The 18,609-nt window shown below is 44.9% G+C and overlaps 1 protein-coding gene across 1 annotated transcript; it reads left to right on the top strand.

Moving 5' to 3' along the window:
• Window positions 1–918: 918 nt before the first annotated feature.
• On the top strand, window positions 919–17,732 carry LOC144109879 (uncharacterized). Its single transcript, XM_077642647.1, has 7 exons — window positions 919–937; window positions 2,897–3,090; window positions 11,629–11,724; window positions 11,793–11,831; window positions 12,175–12,211; window positions 15,188–15,309; window positions 17,688–17,732. Exons 1-7 carry the CDS (start codon window positions 919–921, stop codon window positions 17,730–17,732), a joined length of 552 nt encoding a protein of 183 aa, XP_077498773.1.
• The last annotated feature ends 877 nt before the right edge of the window (window positions 17,733–18,609 follow it).

Below are 18,609 nucleotides of genomic sequence, written 5' to 3'. Positions count from 1 at the left end.
TGGACTAACCGCTAATGTCGCACGCTGCCTTTACTCTCTCTGCACAGCACAGCCTTCGAGAGGCAGCGGTATAAAAACGTAGATACGGCTTCAACTGTGCTTTGTATACCACAAATGAATAGTTATTACTTATACCCCAGGCAAAACATGCTTGCAATTTCAGTTCTACCGAAGGCCAAAACAGATAATCAGATATGCGAAGCCAGGCTAGCGTCTGCATCCCACTGGTCGTATATGCCAGATACATGCACACAATACAGACTGGAAGCCTAAATCGACAGCTTCGTCGACGACATCACACTCCGCCAGATGAAAATGATGATCCTCAACACAACCACAAATTGTAGGTTTTTGCATATATTCTGTTTTGTTGCTTTCGCAGCTCTCTTTGCATAATTATATTTGTTTTAAAGCAGCGCGGTCACATAAAAAATATCAATCAAAGTAAATGTTTACCTCTGTACGATTCATACGTTCAGACTAGTAGAGCAACCCGGTATATCACAGCAATACTTTCAACAGAGACAGCATTACAGGAAATCCTCGCCTAAACGGGGAAGGATCGTTTTTTTTTTTTGCAATCTGCTGATTTAAGAAGACAGCAAGAGTTTACATAGAAATAGGCCTATCATGTCGAAACACTTGTAGATTAATGAAAACAACATTTTCTACAACAAAATTACGCTTAAAGCAAAACATGAGCACTTTAGCAGTTTCTGTGTGTCATTTAGAAACGAGCGTGGATAAGGCAACAGAGAAATTACTGCAGGCACTTTAAGGCGCAAATCGTTTCCATCTGAAGGACGTCTTGTCATTTATGAAGCCTGCCCACTGTGTATAGTGAAAGCTTGTGGGTCGGAGACTTAGAGAACATACAGCCGTTATTCGCTTTAAACGAGCTTGTGGGCGGCCACTGACATGTCCGCGGTGGTCGAAGGTTAGAGGGCACAGAGCACCGTCTTCAGGTTCTCCGCTGACCTTTTGAGCACCTGGTACGAGTGACGTCCTCGCTGTTTGCGCCTACTCGGCTGCTCACATGACTCACTACGGATTGGTCGCTGACATTCTACGCACTGGTCACATTCTAGAAAATAATTCGGTAGTTTAAGAGCCTTTTCTGCGTTTATAGGCGACGAAGGCATTTAGTTTATTATTGGTTAAATTTTTATCCACAATGCCTCTGCTATTTATCTCTCAGGTGTCAAAACTTGCATTTAAATTTGACTTCCCGCTTGACCATGCGATATATAAGGATATAGATCGAAGAACGGCGAGACCCCTGCTCTCGTTTCTTAAGTTCGCAAATTTCTGATGGGCTCAGCTCTGCTAAGGCACTTCTCCCTCTGCGCTATTATCGGTAATTACCTACTTGTTCTCAAGTATACTAATCTTCAACGCATCAAAATTGCTGCCTTATTTTTAAGCCTCTTAAGTCGAAGACAAGTGGAAGCTCTCGTTCAATTACGGGAATTTTTCCACTCATGTCATCAGCTATATCGCCACAGAATCCGCAGTTTCTAGAAGACGAACTTAAGCAGGTTGACATTTAGTCCAACTGTGCGCCATTTCAACCTCTTTTTTTTTCGCGAATCTGGCAGAAAAACGCGTAATTAGGCCAATTGCCTCACCGTGAAAACAAAATTGCCATAGGCTATTGCTTGGCATTGTTGCATTACCTTCGAAAAGTGGCGCATTCATGGGCGCTCTGCCAGCGGCAAAACACAGTGTAGGTTTCAATGCCGACAGTTCGCGCCGCCTGTATAACCATACTCACATTCACTACTATTTACTTGTACACTACTGATGGCTGTATCCGCTGCCATTATTACGGAACGTTCTTCTAGCTCAATGTTGAAACGCGTCTTCTCTCGTTTCAAGACCTTGGTCTGAAAGGATCACTGGCATGGCATGATCACTGGCATGTGACAACTAAAGTTCAAGACGTATTGTCTTGAAGTAGGGCGCGAAGGCCTGTTTTGAAGACGTAGTGAACCCATCGCGGTGGTGTGTTCTTTCGTCGCCTATGACTGTTTATCGCTTTTGGACGGCAGTCCTGTACTTTTCTGCTTCCCGAAAGACAGGCACCAGCAATGTCTTTGACTGCAAGTGTAGGTGACATTGGTCTGTTTACGCGTGAATTGCTCTGCTGTGACTTCCTCGTGCAGGCAGAATGCTTCGCCGCGCCCCGTGGCGGCGGAACCTCCCGCTTAGATGGAGGCGATATGTGGGAATTGATTACTAGCGGGCGAATGCACGGCTACGTAGCTTTCTTTGCGATGATGTCACCGCGGAGTGTCTTAAATGGTCCGAACCTCACAATGTTTTTGTCTCATTTGTCCAAATGCCGGCGAATGGCACTGAAACCATGCAGAATGGTATTACTCTTGTCGCTCAAGTATAAAACGCAGCTGTTACACCATGCAGTAGTGCTCTGAGGCCATGAAAAGATAAAATTTATTGCTTTCTAGGTTCCTGGATAGAGGCGAATGCCAGTGAAAAATCAGACAACACTATTTGCATTGTTTCGTCGCGATTTACTATAAACATCGGACAAATATCATCTCTTGGGGATTTAAAACCAACATGCAAACACTTCCGCACTTTGGAAACGTCTGATTAATTGTTAATTGGTAGACAACATTTGAAAGGCAACAGATACAGTTAAGTACCACCGATAACGGCCTCAATGCCAAGAGCAGACGCCAAAATATTATTAGTGATAAAATGTCTTAAATATCACTTCAATGTCTGTGTAGAAAAGGATGTTCGTCCTCAAGCAAGAAGTTTATTAGAGAAAGGGCACGTTGGGTATCTTCTTCGTACGAAATACGCTGGAACTAATGTGGGCGAGCATATATAAGCTGATTTTTTTTTTCATCTCCGTGTTCTCGTACAGCCATCAGCAGCCAGAAGGAATTCATGCAGCGAAGCGTCACAGTTTACCCCCAATTGTACGAAGAGCGGAGGGATCAGTCCGAGAAACTTCTGTTGATTAATGATGACTACTCTCTTCAACTAAGAAAAGCCTCAGTGCTCCCTGAAAGTGTTCTGCTCCGAGAAGTCACAGGCGACGGTATCAGCGACAGATACGTAAGCGCACCTACTCCACCGTCGTGAGCATGCGTCATTTGACGATAAATAACAAGTGCTTTGCTTCCGACCATCTCCGCTTTCTGTGTGAAAGAAATCATGGCGCATGGCGTTACTGTCCTCCGGCGTTACTCCTCCGGCTAGATTTCGGTGCGGAATAATTTTTCTTGATGGCTGTCATCTTGATTTCGCAAGCAGCCAAGCGTAGTCTATAAAGAGTATTAAAAATTTCAATTTCCACGCACGACCATAAAAAGTGTCCACATGATTTAAGACCGTTTGCATTATATATTCTCGCTTTGTATGAATTTGATTCATTTTTCTCCACACTAAACACCGAAAAAGTGCAAAACCTTGGTATGAATTATTGTTGTTTTAGTTACGCAAGTCATTTTAACTTTTTTCTAACTTTATGCAGAACACAGCGAAACTGATAAAACTACTTCTGAGCGCAGTGCTTGTAAAGCGTGTCAAAAAAACACCGATAATGAAAAAAATTGCTTTTTACGGACTGTTGAATAGCGAGGTAATGCAAGGAAAATATGAAAGCTGGCACGTTGCATAGTACTATTTAATATATTTTCTTTCAGCTAGTTTAGTCGAAACACTTTTATCTGGGCGAGAAAATGACTGCAAGCTTAACAACCACGCCCTACTCCGGCAGTGACTGCAGTGCATATAGCTGCCCGAGCTAAGGAGACGCAGAAGCAGTGCGCCGCTGTCCAGATGAGATGGTGCGCTGAGATTGGACGGTCGGCTCGAAGGCACAGCTGCTGAAAATAAAAATGAAGTGGCCATGTAACACGAGCATCATGACACCCCGCGTGATAACTGGAGAGGCCGATGAAAGGTCGTTGCACCCTCGCTCCCCCCCCCCCCCCCCCCCCCGACCGGATGCGCTATCACGTTCAGGAGCCGCTTTTAGTCCAAACACCCGCACTGGGGCCAGTGTTCCTTCCCGTAAAGAATCGAGCTCGTATTGACGACATCCGTGCCGGCCCCTCAGACAGGAGCGCACTTTGCAGTTGATATCAAGTGAAGTGAAAACTGCTCCGACCTATCCTGCTCGACCTTTATACTCCGACCTATCGTGCTCTGATTTTTATTTAACAGATTCCGCTTTTTAGTTACTTTTACAAAGCCCATCGAGGAAACACGGCAAGGCGAGCCAGCTGGTCGTTATAAGACTCCATTTAGGTGCACAGGTCCAATACTGACCTCCCGGCCCTCAGCTGTTTGCAAGATTGAAGAAAAAGTTTCTCTTAGGCCTCGGCTGCCATTAGAAAAGTAATCTAAGAAATATGTTGAACACATCGGAAGGGGAGGAAAGGGAAGGGGGCTAATGAGCATAGCATTAAACAGAGCACGTGAATTTCGTGACACAAGGCATTAACCTCAATCAATACTGCACGCGGGGCCTATGTCGTGAATTGGAGGGGGGGGGGGGCTTAGCCCGAGATAAAAAGAACACAAGAGGGAGACAGGACACAGCAGTCTTCGTGTGTCCATTCATGACCTTGGTTCTCTAGCACTGAGCAAATCATGACACCAAATGAAAACGCCGCCCTCCATACCATGACATACTAAGTAACGCAAACTTACACTTTGACCTACAACATCTGTCCGTACAGTTCCGAGACTGGGTCTATTAAAAAAATGCAATTAACATTTATTTAGTTTTCTTATTTATTTATTTTACCCTCAACGCCTGAGGCATTACCGAGGGGACTGGTTGAATGAGATAAATACAAAGCAGAAAAAATAACAAGAAGCAGACAAATTAATGATCGACATATACAATGCTGGCTAATGCGGTTCTAAAATTAGTAATTTCTAGTATGCTGGCAATCGATCCGGGAAGGTGGTTCCAGTCTTTGGATGTTCGAGGAATGAAGGAGTTGCTGCATGTTTTTGTCCTGAGTGGTGCAATTCCAACCTTGTGTGAGTGGTCCAGACGAGATGAGAAGTACGAAGGCGAAAGGATGAGTGCGCTACGAATCTTGGGAGAAATATGAAAAAATTTATGAAATAAGCAAATGCAAGAAAATTTCCGACGAGAAGCTAATGAAGGAAGGTTTAACATGGCCTTCATTGATGATATGCTAGCAGTACGATGGTAGTTATGCAGAATGAAACGAACGGAATTATTCTGGACAAGCGCCAGGGCATAGGTTAGGTTAGCACTGCTAGGGTCCCAATTGAATGCACCGTATTCTAGTTTGCTACGGATTGGTGTCTCGTACACAAGAAATTTCAGTGAGCGGGGGGCAGAAGTAAAATTACATTGAAATTATTTGTGCGGCACTCCTTCGAAATAGTCTCCTTTGCAGTCTATACACAGCTTATACACAGCATACACAGTGTGGCATTCAGCTTTCGTTTCCCCAAGTTTTCACGCAAAATTTGGTGGCATGCTGTCTTACTAATGTCGAGAGCTTCTGATAGCATGCGGACTGTGATGGTGTGGTATTGCCGTGCGATTCCCCTGATCCGAGCCACGCTGTTTTCATTCCGTGAGGTTGAAGGGCGTCCCTGCCATGTGTCGTCTTTCACCGACGTAATCCCTGAAACGAACCTCTTGTGCCACTCGAAAACTCGCGCCCGCGATAATGTCTCGTTGCCGTAAGCGTCACTAAGGAGCTCATACATCTGTGTGGCTATCTTGCCAAGCTTCACACAGAATTTTATGTTTACAGGCTTTTCGAGGTGGACATCCAATCTCTCCACATTCACTCACACTAGAATGCGCAGACGACAAGTGACAATGTATTTTTCTACATGCAGTGCTATCTAGCGGCTACCACAGCAATTAACATAAATAGCTCAGGTTAGCCTGAAAAGATTGCGCTACACATACACACCAACATTTGTTTTGGGGAATCAATTCTAGACAACAAAATAAATCAGTCTCGAAACGTTATGGACAAAGGTTGTGTTTCGTAATCGGCGATCCAGGATTTTCAAATGCCGAAACATGAATGAGCACGCTAACCGGCTTTTCAAACCACAAATCCTAAGCATCCACTTGCAGCACCGTGGGGCTGCTTATGCGTCTCCTTAGCTCCAGTGGTTGCCTGTACTGCAGTGAAGAGCGAGTAAGGAGTACCGCGATAATAGGGCGCGAGGGCTCAATTGAAAAAATTTTTTTCTCTGAAGACACATAATTGACAATTAAACACCCTGAAATAAGTATCTTTTAATCGTATTGTGCAATGCGCTTCCTTTCGTACTCTTTTTGGGCCACCTCACTATTCCACTGACAGTTTATGATGCTGAAAACCAGTTTTTTTCCAAATATAGCATTTTTTCCCGTCATGTTTACTCTTTTTGTATTTACTTTCTTGGGTTCCTCAGAAAGGAAGAACCCGATTTAAATCAAGTATGCGAACATATAGGATATATTAAAAACTGCAAATAACGATCGATGGGCATTTTTTCGGCATTTCATAGTTGTGGGAAAATTAAGCAAATTTATTTGAAATGTTTGAACAAGGTGATTGTTTAAAGTTCAGATATTTTTACTCTTAGACCCGCGAGACATATGTGGATGGTGTTAGTGCAGGCCAGAGGTGGGCAGCCTCATTAGGTTTCGACCTTATGAGGTCGACCTTAACTTCACGCCATGAGATGAAATCGGCAAAGGCTCGAAAGTTTGTGAGTGAGGTCAGCAAATGAGACCTCATCCTCAAGCGTGAGTTTGAGGCTGAGTGAGGTCGTCCTTTAGTGAGGTCGAAATTTTGAGATCGAGACCTTTGTAGTTGTCGCGTCTTACCCTGACGAGTGCCGCTTCCGAGGCGGACTTGGAGCACACTAGTGCAGTGTTCATGCAATGAAGATTGGTGTTCGGTTTCTCCTGTTTGGACGAACAGATCACGCAGTCCGCTCTTTGCTTTTGGTGCTGCGCCGTAACGCCCGTTCGACCCGAGCCTACAGGAGGACGCACCCCTCTGGCCTTTCTGAAAGGAGTGCCACTGTCCCGGCATGCCACTCACTTTCCCCCTTCCCCGGCGGCGTAGCAAGCGTCGCTGCCTGGCGGGCGGCTCCAACTCGTGGGAGCGCGCAAAGCATATAACTCACGTTGATCCGCACTAACTTTGTCTGATGCCACAAACAAAAAATTAGGGGACACTTTGGTAATCTTAAGTGCGATGGTGTGAAGGTCTTTTGCGCGGCGTTGCTGCTCCTGTCACTGTTTGTGTGCTGAAGCTGCTAGTAAAAGACTATGCGAATGTAGACTGAAGCGCTGGTGCATCGTCTGCTGGCTCCTTGGGCATGCGCAGTGCATTCAACATGCCCCAAGTTTCCAGTTACGGCACACTACACCGCGCGTGTAGTGTTTGACAAGCCGGGAAGCCGCAAGCGGTGAACGTCGGTCGGCCGCTGGGTAACGTCGTTTTTCAACGGTTCATTCGATAAGGTTCGGGGTTCCAAAGTTTAGAGGTTCCGTGCGCTCGCGTGGCATACTGCATCATTGATGATGTCATCGATGACGTCATCAGTTTGATTGACAGCTATAGTGTGACAGAAATGCGACCGGACAGGCTGGCGAGTTTAGTCCAACGAGCACGGAATAAATTTGTCGCACCGTGGATGGCCCAAATCAAGACTGCGTCGTTCTCATGCTCGTTGCCGGCGCTGATGTCACAGCTCCTGCCTTGCAGTCGAGTCAAGGGGATCCTGCTGTAGACTACACGGTGCTTTAACCGAAACTGCAGCAGTTGGCACAGGCGAGAGAATTCCATTCAGGCGGTTCCTAATAAGGACACCTGCAGATGTAACGAAAAAAGCACGATGACAGAAAAACCTGTATAACATCGTTGAAGCTTTTGATCAGTGTCTCCCCCTTTCGAATCTCACACTACTTCTCTGTATTCCCGTTCCGTAATGGAAGCAGATGCAGATATTATTCCACTTTTATATCCTTCCGAATAACCTCTCTTTGGTCTTCAGTTCCTTATTCGTTTTCGGAAGTTGAGATATCTAAGTTCGATACACGGATGCACCGCAGCACTATTCCCACCGCCACCTGGAGGGAAGTGGCGGAAAGAAATGAGGGCCTTGGCCTCCCAAGAACATCGACATCGTCAACCTTAATTATTTGCTGCAGGTATTCCTCTTTTTATAGCAGAATGTGTTCGGTTGCAAGGTAATGTACAATATTTTATGAATTGGCTGGCAACTTTTAATTTGGAAGCGGTAGATCAGACTTCCTTGGGCTCATAAAGACGCACTATTAGCATCGTCATCATCATTGCCACCGTGTCGAGGGTCAACAGCATGTGTCGTTGCATGATGTTTGCATTATGTCATACATGAGAACTTGCGCGTTTACCTGCTGAACAATACGGATGTCATTATTGTGAATCAAATGGGGGGCACTGTGTAAAGCGTCATGCGCGCATGTGTAGTATTGTGGGATCCATATGGATCTTGAAATGTGGGTGGAGTGTGGTGGGCGGGGAGGTGGTATGACGTGACATTACATCGTTGTCACTTGAATAGTTGTCACGTCACATTACATAGTTGTCACGTGATCTGGTATGACTCCCCACTCAAGCAATGCCGACACTAATTATGCTAATTAGTACGATTAATCATCAATAGTTAATTAGTATTAATTAATGGTGTGACGTAATCATATTTGTCGAGTGTCTCGCCGGCTCGTGACGTCACATGGTGCCGTTTCTTGCGGATAGTTTTTTGCCGATATGACTGAAACTGAGCCGTCTAATGCTTTCGCACGAAAAAAAGAAGCCGCTTGCTTCCACGTAGTGATCCATACAACGCGCCCCTGTTCGTGTACTAAAGTCGCAACTTGTTAAGTGTTTTCGAAGGCAGCATACAGTGGGCTAAAAAGAGCGTTTGCTGGGTGACATTTTTATCTACGCCATGTCCGCTCGGTATGCCGTATAGAGCAATGAAATCGTAATATGCTGATATGCGGCTGCGTAGCCGTCACATTGGAAAATACATCGGCGACCAGTTTCCTTACATTCGAAGACTATTCTCAATCCTAAGAACAGTATCCTGAATACCTCCCCTCCCCCCTTCCCAATTTGTGGTACATGGTGTAGAAGGTCTGTGTCAGACAATTGTCGGTTCGTGCGTGAATGAGCGAGAGGCTTCCAATATGAACAAGTATACGATAAGCAGGTTGCCGAATATAGGCACTGATAAGCCTAAAAATAGTTAGTGAAGCAAGCTCAATGAAAAAAATATTAATGTGGATTAGCTCAGCTAATTCAGGACATAAAAGCGAAAGATGTCGCCGCTAACTGAGTTCATTGGCGCTGGCGTTGACAACGTTCTAGGCGGCGATAGCAATTTGATTAAAGGAAGGGCGCCTAACTGGCTCCCTGGATATGTGGACGCCTCACTGGTGCTTTGATATATGTGGCGTTGGTGTAAGAGAGATGTGGCCTGAATGCATTAGCGCTGACAGCTTCGTGGCTGACATGCGGCACTGCAGCAATAGCTCAGCCGCAGCGTAGATTTGGTGATCAATCTCTCGCGATCAACCATTAACTGCATGCCCCCTCCCAGGGTGGCAGGAAGGGTGCGCTGCCTAACCGGTGTGCGGAACTGACCCACGGATCCGGTTGTGCGCCTTTCCTTTCGTGAAAATGAATGGCCTTCGCAAAGTTGTCGACGCCAATGAACTCTGTAAACGCCGTCGGCTCACTTGTTCTGTTTTCTGTTTGAGGAAAGGAAATGCACAGTGACCGTCTCACATATCTCGGCAGACATCCGAACTGCGCCGCAAAGGAAGAGATAAAGGATGGAGGGAAAGAAGAAAGAGAAAACTGACAATTGAAAGTTGGATTTTGTGGAAAGGCGTGGCGCAGTGGCGGAACACCTGTGGCACAGTGCTACTAGTGGCGCATTCGCAGTAGTGACTAGAAAAAGATCCACGGCAAGGCGCACATTGTGACGTCATGTGCCTCCTCGGAGCACCGCCACGGTGAAATCGAAAGTTCGCGGCAAGTAAAGCTTTCGCTTTAAGAGTGCCCTTGGACGTACTGATAGTAACCACGTGAGGGAGACCCCTGTCTACAGGCCATAAACTCTACGAGGGTTCATCCAAGATGGTAAGCTTCTCCTATGGCGTCCACATCAATGCTGTCTGTACAAACCTTATTTAATAATACCAGTATCATTCTGGCTTTCCTGTCTTAGAGGATTCTCAGAATTGTTTTAAACTAAAAGACTTCTTAATCGCTGTTTTAATCACCTCAACCTCACAAATTTGAGGTTGAGGTGAGCTTGAGTGAGGTCGCCAGTGGCCTCAGGAAAAGTGAGGTGAGGGCGCCTCAGAAGGCCTCAACCTCAACTGATGACGTCGTTCTCGAGAGAAGTAAGCATTTTTTTTTTGGGGGGGGGGGGTTGAGGTCATATCGAGATTTGTGAGGTCAAATGTTCATCTCTGGTGCAGGCAGAGTGCACAGCAAGGTGAACATTATGTACCTCATTTGGATCAACATGTACACGAATAATTTATTAAACCGAATCAAATTTATACGTTTTTTATTAGAGGCTAAGGTGATATCGCGAAATGGAATGCCGTGAACATCGAAAATCAGCCCTGTTTTCAGAGTTTCGTAATCGGCAATGCGCTTCGAAATGTCTGACGTCAAATATATGCATTTGATAGCTTGTTAATTTCGCTTTTCCGCATTGGACATTTATAAAATGGTTTCGGTCGCATTTCTTGAGTTAGAAGAAGTTCACTCGATTTCGGCAACGAGACCACGCGCAGCGGCGAATTGTTTTAATATTCAAAGCGGAAAAGCCAACTCAACAATCTTTCACTTACGTAATTGTGACGTTCAATATTTCGAATCACGTTGCCAATTAAAAAAAGTATAAATACTAGGCTCCCATTTATGTTGACGGCCTTCGATTTCGAAATAATATGTGGGTCCTTAAAATATAAAATAAAAACTTGATTGTGTAGCTTTAGTCAAATAACGTTCCATAGTTGAGCTCTGTTATAGTTATATTTTGTGGGCTTTGGTCTACGACCCGCATGGACAAACTGCATCGACATACCTTTCATAGGTCTGATAATAAAATTCTATAGGTATTAAATAATCACGGCCTATAAAATCGCAATGCCTTTTATTCCCCTCAAAAAACTATTCATGTGTGAAAGTGCTCATGTTTCAAAATTGTTTGTAAACTTGGCTTTACTATCATTTTCGAACTTGAGATGATGGGGAGGGCGTGCATATGTTTTTCTACAAAATCCAGCTTGTTGATTATTTCCAACAGTAGCGTCATGTGGAATAAATATTGTTGAAGAACTGTATGGTGGTTGAGCCTTGAGTGTGGGTCGTTTGTCTTAGAATGACCACACGACAGCAGCTTTGCGGGGTAAGGCTGCTTAGGTGGATATAGCACTTAGAAACAAAACTGTATTACACAAGAAAAAGGAGCGATCTTGATGACGAAAAACTGCACACCAGGTACTTCGATAGCTATCTTTCTGCATTCCTGGCAGATGAATTCTTAGCATTCATGTCTGGAGCTTATTTTCAGATTGGTGGAGTCCATTTACAAAGGTACCTATATGAAGATAAGCGCAAGATGACTTCTCTGCTACTTAAACCTCAAGCCGAAGGACATTATGATATTGTAAGGCCTTTCAAATATGCATTCCCGCCTCTGCTAGTGGGTTTGTTACTAAGTTTAAACCTTTACAGGTTGGACTCTTAAACGCCACACATCGAATTGACCCTGAGGCACCCACAGAAAGATTGGCTTAAGGAATAACGGCACACAGAGTATCGAAGATAACCTTCAATGAAGGAATCGATGGAGTTGCTGAAGTCGGTGAGCTACTGCCATTGACACCTTTATTCGGCCAAACATAAATAATGCAGCGACAACAGAAGCATTGCGAAAAGTTAGCAGATTTGCTTAGTACTATGTATTTTGTGAGACAAGAATAACGGGAGTGCAATGTAAATTCTGTACAAATATTCGGTGTTCTAACAAGGTGTGGCAAAGCCAGCATATTCAAGAAGTAATGCGCGGTTTCAAGCTATATTTGTGAGCGAAGGTGTAATGGTCTTTTTATTTTAGGAAAGCAGGATCACCGGCGTCGTTGATCAGGCTAATGGTCAGTCAGTTCGTGAAGGCCTCAAAACTGCAAAAACGTTTTTAAGAATTCCTAACTATATGCTACCGTGTGGAAATTTTCCTGATATTTCGTTACATAGACGTTTGATATATCTGGCAAATTTAGCTTGACACACATACGCAGGCTGTTCAAATAAATATACCACCGGAACCCTTTGTTGCGTTATAAATTACGATTAAATTACGGAGTTACTCAACGATGACCTAGAACATCCACATGCCTTTTTGAGCGCCGTGTTCGTCTCCACCTGTTTCTGGTCCAGTCGTCTAGCGCTGTATGAATTTTCTTTTCACCACAGAACACCAACTCGCCCAATCGTTCGTCCTTCTGCCGGCCTTTTTCTCAGCTTTTTTAAGTCATCTCTTCCGGTGTTGCAGCGCAGAGAAATCTGTTACAAATGGCTACATGCAGTGGCGATCGGAAATTGGATAGTCTTTATGGTATTTTTTTTCAATGTCCTATAGTAAGATTAATATGCCGTTAGTTTTACTTACACCGTACCCAAGCAGTTGCTTAGTGCTGGACACTTTTCTTAGAGCCCCTTAAGCTGTCTCAAAATGAGTCTAGTGAAAGAACTAATTCTGCCGGGTAGTAGAGTGCCTAGAAAATTGTTTCATAAACCGTTTTCAAATTGGTTATGCCTACAGATAACTCTTCTTCACATCAGCTAGCAGCTTGTGGAAGAAGTATGTAGCCGTTATGCACAGGTATGTAGAAGGCTGATGAAAACAAATGCGAAAAGCGAGTAGCCTACGCGCTCTGGTGTTCCCAATTCTTGTCATCATGCTTTTACTTCGGTGGCAGTGAAAAGATCATGCAGTCATGCGAGACTCACCCTAGGACGACTCTAACTTTTTTTTTTTAAACCCAGAGTAAAGCGCGATAAAATGCAATGAGAACACCGGATCGCGTTCGAGCCACGTTGATCACATATTTTTTTTTTCATTGCGGTGGTACATATGTAACATATCCGCTTTTGAGGATTCATTGCAGGTATCCTTCCTAGATTTCTTGCAACGGCAGTCAGTAGAATAAATTTAGCACAGCTGTTGCATCAGTACAGCATATTGGAGAGCCATAATTTAAGCGACTTCATCAGCGGGCGCATTTGAAGAATTGGCTTTCAACATCCAACCTGTACCGACAACCCTCATACGCCGAAAAACAAAAAAAAAACAAAAAAAAACTTTCGTTCTATAATAAAGGGAACAAAATTAGACTGAGGAATTGTTCAACTAATCCAGAATTTACAAAGCGAAAGGTCTCGGTGTTCATTGGGTTCACTGAAGTTGCCGTTGACAACGTTCTAGACTCCCATGATTTTGAGGAAAGAAAGGGCTCCCTGTGTCAGTGGACGCCTCGATAGCGCTTTAAAGTACGTGGAGCTGGAGAGAGAAAGAGGGAGATGTGGGCTGTACGCATTAGCGCTGACAACGTTGTGGAATACACGCTGCACTGCAGCAATGGGCCGCATTGTTCATTTCTTGACAAACATCTCGCGATCAACCATTCATTTAACCGCCACCTGTCAGGGTGGTAGGGTGGGCGTGCTGTTTATCCAGAGCGCGGAACGCACAACGTTACAGACGCCTAGCCGCGTCTACTTGCCCGATACACCACAGCTTCCGCGCTCTAACCAGGCTCACAGAAGTTAAACCGCAGCTAATTTTTTCGAAGCGATGCCTTCTCTACGCCATGCAAAACCAAGGTCACCGCGCCGAATCGGAGCAGTTAATGCGCATGTGCCGAGTAACAGGTGCGGCGCACGTGACTTCAGAGTTGCGCCGCTGCCGTTGCCGACTCCGCAGCCTCGCTGCTCCCAGCAACAGGCCCGCCACGCGTCACGTCAGAGTTCCAGCGTCGCCGCTGCCGCCGCCGACTGCGCAGCCTCGCTGCGCGCGTCGCGCATGCGCAGCAGCTACAGCTGCGCTGCGAATACGCAGTTGGGCGACAGATGCGCGTCATTGCTCGGCCACTTTATAGAGGGTGCGAATCGCTCGTTCTTCAAATGAACGATGGGGGAAGAAGCGGAAAGTCCGCGTGTTTACTGCGACCGACATCAACGGCGACTGCGGGAAGCCACATCGACGGGTCCCGAAGCTGTGGCGTGGTATAGGCGAGTTGACAACGAGCCCAAGAAGCGAGCATTGCCAATCGCGTGGCCGAGGCTCCGGAACAACGAGAGGAACGGCTCGCCAAATCACGCCGTCAAGATGCGGAGAAACCAAAGCGACAAGCCACGAGCGGAGCCACGTCTTCTTGGGTTCAGCTATCGCGTACACACTAAGTTTAAGCCGAGCTAAGCCACCAGCAATTTTTATCCAGCTGAGGCTCGGCAAGATCACATGGTCAGGTAGCAGCCGCTGCGCTGCTTTGGAGCCCCGGCGCAGCGACAGTGAAGACTCGGCTCGGCGGCGCGGTGAAGTCACGTGATGCGTTGCTATGGCACTGGTGCGATGTCACGAGCTGTTACGTGGCTTTGACGTCATGTTTCTGGGGGCCGAGTTTGCTGGCTGCTGATAGGCCAGGAAACCTTTCGCTTTAATGATACAGAATATTCGATTGTAATTTGCAGCTGATTAAAAGCTATCAGCGGACAAAGTTAAACCGCTCCTTCCATAGATGCCTACTCGGGGGTGATTAATGAGGCAGTTGTTAACATTCCTGCACAGCATTAACATTCAGTTTAATTAGAGAATTCCCCCTAGTGCATAACAAATGACTAATAAAATATGCCTTCACAGTAAGGTATAACATATTGCAGAACACGACCTCCGTGAAGGTGAAATCATGGAGAGAATGTTGAAACCTGCTGCACGAAGACTACTGCAGCAGAAACCGGCGAGGACGAATAGTGGATACAGATACAAGTGGCAAGGTGAGGGAAGTTCAGAATTAGCATTATTCTGGAAATCATAAAATAGCCGACCACAATTCTTTCGACGCACTTTGCAGAAAACACCCCTTTGCCAAATAATTTCCCTTTGGAGTTGTTCTTTGTCAGCGACTTCAACCACACCATGCATTTTCAAAAGCCTGAAGATCATTTAGAGTACGTTATGCTATTCGTACACTCGGTGAGTACAAGTATTCTCTAACTTCCGAGGTTAATTTGATTAGAATACTTCGCAGCTTGCTGCGTTCTCCAGTCTAGCTTCTTCCAGTAGACAACAGTTAATCCCAAATGTATATTGATGCCTTAAAATCATGTGCATTAAAGCAGTGTATTTATAAATGTTTTATTCCTTCACCGTAAACTGGCTAATTTTGAACATCAGAGCTTGTCATAATCTTTTACTCGAATCCTGTGGTAGGCTTACATTGAAAGTGAGTCTGAGCCTTCAATGCATTTAGCGTTGGCTATGCCGAGTGGATATTTTTCACACACTGCTTGGGTACATTTAGCTAGAAAGGGAGCTAGAAAAGGACACAATTTAGCACTACCCAGATGCAATGGGGAGGAACAAACTAACGGTGAAATAGAAGGCAGTGCGAACTTAGACTTCTGGAGTTCTTTAGAAACAGTGAATGAGAAATAGGTGAAAGGCTTTTTCGCACGTGAGGATTCCGACCAAGCAGAGATAAAGTTTGATGCTAATTATCATCGTCCATCTACTGAAATATAAAACCAAGTGTTCAACTTTTAGTGGCGTCATTAATTGGTCATGTTTACATTGGGAACTTAGACCGGGTCTCAATCGTAGACTACTTCATTTCGTAGAATTTTTGTCACACACCAGTGTTCCCAGATGTTGGAAACCAGATTTCGACAAGGCAAGTTTTGGGGGGAGTTGGTGACGATATTCCATGACTACAGCGTAGCGAACCTGCGTGTTTCCTTCTTAATTTGTTTTTATTTATCTGCACATACTGCAGTCTCTACAGAGGCTATCGCAGGAGTGGACATATGCACTCAAAACTATAGATATGGTAGCCAAAATTAAAACATCAAAGTTGAAAACATATTGAACATTATACAAACTGGGAGCATATATGCAGTAAAGACACCACGAATCAGTTATGGCCAGTATAAAAATGTCTATTGGAAGAGAACGCACTGGGTCGGGCAGTGTATTCCATTGTTTGATGCTTCGCGGAAGGAAACTCTTTTTAAACACCTTAGCGTGAGCAAAGTAGTCTGAAAGATTAATATTAGGATAACTTCCGGTTGACGATGTTATGGTACTGATGATGTACGTGTCGCTTGAGATTCGGTAGTGCGAATGAAAGACGGACTGCAGAAAGTTTAACGTTGCTAGTTGCCGGCGAGCGCGAGGGTAGATATTTGTAATAATTTGAGGGCAGGAGAGGGTGAAAAATCAGGGCGATATTTATTACATGTGAGCCAAATGGTTTCTTTTAAATGGCCTCAATTTTCTTAATATTTGTTACCTTGAAGGATTCCACGCATACATGCATAGTCAAGAATTGGAAGGATCAGGGACTTGTACATTAGTAACCTGGTTTCCTTCGGAGCCTGAGCTCGCCTAAGTTTGAGCCTGAGCCTGAGTTCGTCTAAGATATCCTAATCTTTCATTGTCCTATTTGTCGCGCTGTAGTAATGGGGATCTAAATTTCGCACTGAAAACGCATAAAGTGCAAAAAACAGTGACGATCAGCGCGAAATAACTCACTGGTGTGACTTAGGCGTCGCTACAGCACTTTCTTGAGTCAATAGCAGACGGTTTTCAGGTTCACCTCCTGCTCTGCGCCGTTGGCATAAAAAACTCTGTAGGCAACTGATGCACCGCTCTGGAAGTTTTGCGCCGATTGCCATAGGCTTGCGAGCGCAATAACATGAATTAAGGTGATGACGTGAAGCGTATAATCTAGGAAAGCGGTTGTGTACCGAACTGTGCGCATTGAATCCCATCAAACTACGACCACCTGTACATTCCCAATATAGAGGGTGTCCCAGCTAACTTTAGCCAGATATTAAAAAGAGGCCGCGGCACTCTTATACGACGTGACAAGATGCATGCTGCTGGTCATACTAGCGAGCAAGTCACACTTTTTTGTACTTGCCTTATTGCGTAACTAGTCGAGACTAATTAACCATTTTCGCAAGCAATGAAGATAGGCGAAATATTCCAAAGATAAATGCGTACATTGACAGCAGAACGTCCGACTGAACAGTTCCTGACATTCCATCTATTACGTATAAGCGTCTTCCCGCACACTGCTGGTGGCAGTGAAATAGAAAAAACAACATCGGGGCATGTCCGCTTGCTCAAACGTTGCGCGTAGGAACGAAGTGACTATTTAGCCCGGTGTGCTGCCGCTTAAAAGGCGACAAGGCAGCGGCGCAGCAGCTGGCTGTGCGATTTACGCCAGGTGTATGCTTCAGCCGCGGCGGTTCATGAGAGCGATGAGCAGACGCAGCCCTTATCGCTTGCGTGACGTAAATCGCACAGTACGCGCCTGCGTTGCAGCCCTGTCATCTTTCCACCGGCAGCGCACCCGGCCAGATGAGTTGTTCGTTCCTAAGCGGAACGTCTGAGAACACTGTAATCGCGGCGCGAAAGCGGACATGTCACGTGGTATTTATTTCAGCATTTCGCGGTCATCTTCAGTGACCAAGAAAAAATAATACGTAATAGATGGAAAATTATGAACTGTTCAGTCGGACGTTTTGCGGACAGCTCAAGAACATTGTCATTGGAATCTTTGGCTTATATTTATTGCTTGGGAAGTTGGTTAATTTACCTATTATAATTGTGCAATTAAACGTAACACAAAACTTAATGAGACTAGTCCAACTTGCTCTCATACAATAGCCGCCAACATGCATTCGTCAGCGTCTTCTTAAAGTGCTGCGGCATATTTTTAAACCCAGGCTAATGTTAGATGGGATACCGTGTACATAAAAATGCACTGTTACTGCTATGACTGAAATCTTATTTTTTTATTATGTTATCTAGTGGATTGCCGATGACAATAAACTTTTCACAAGGTGTCAGCCTGCTCACATTGCCAAAGCGAAAAAACAGCTTTTAGTATGCGCCTAATGCCTTTTTTTTTTTTTCAAAACACTTTGCACACTCTATGAAAAGTGCGGCGTTCTGATCGACAGTCACAATTTGAGCATCTCATACCAGCTTATCTCATATCATGGCTTATCGCAGCGTCTAGGCGTGTTATTACATAAAGTCTGTACTATGCATAATTTTTTCAGACATTCTCACGAACAGAAGGCACTTTCGCATTGCGTTTTTAGTTCAAGCCATTTTTTCGTGTTTTCTTTCCTTGAGTCTGGAACAGTGCGATTTTATAGGTTTGAGTGTCGCGGTCGGTGTTGTAGTTGTGTAATTTTTAGGCAAAAAATACGCCATTGATTTGATGGCAGATGTATGAGTACTGCATCCTTTTGGCAAGGG

Source organism: Amblyomma americanum, chromosome 11 (assembly GCF_052857255.1).
Source record: "Amblyomma americanum isolate KBUSLIRL-KWMA chromosome 11, ASM5285725v1, whole genome shotgun sequence".
Classification (NCBI taxonomy): Eukaryota; Metazoa; Arthropoda; class Arachnida; order Ixodida; family Ixodidae; genus Amblyomma; species Amblyomma americanum.
This window is presented reverse-complemented; position numbering and strand designations above follow the sequence as displayed.

What these genes read in the sequence shown, in the direction of transcription:
- LOC144109879 (XM_077642647.1), top strand. An exon ending in CACATCGAATTGACCCTGAG is followed by an intron (nt 11,832 to 12,174) that starts GCACCCACAGAA and finishes TTTTTATTTTAG; the next exon opens with GAAAGCAGGATCACCGGCGT. An exon ending in TTATGCTATTCGTACACTCG is followed by an intron (nt 15,310 to 17,687) that starts GTGAGTACAAGT and finishes TTCCACCGGCAG; the next exon opens with CGCACCCGGCCAGATGAGTT.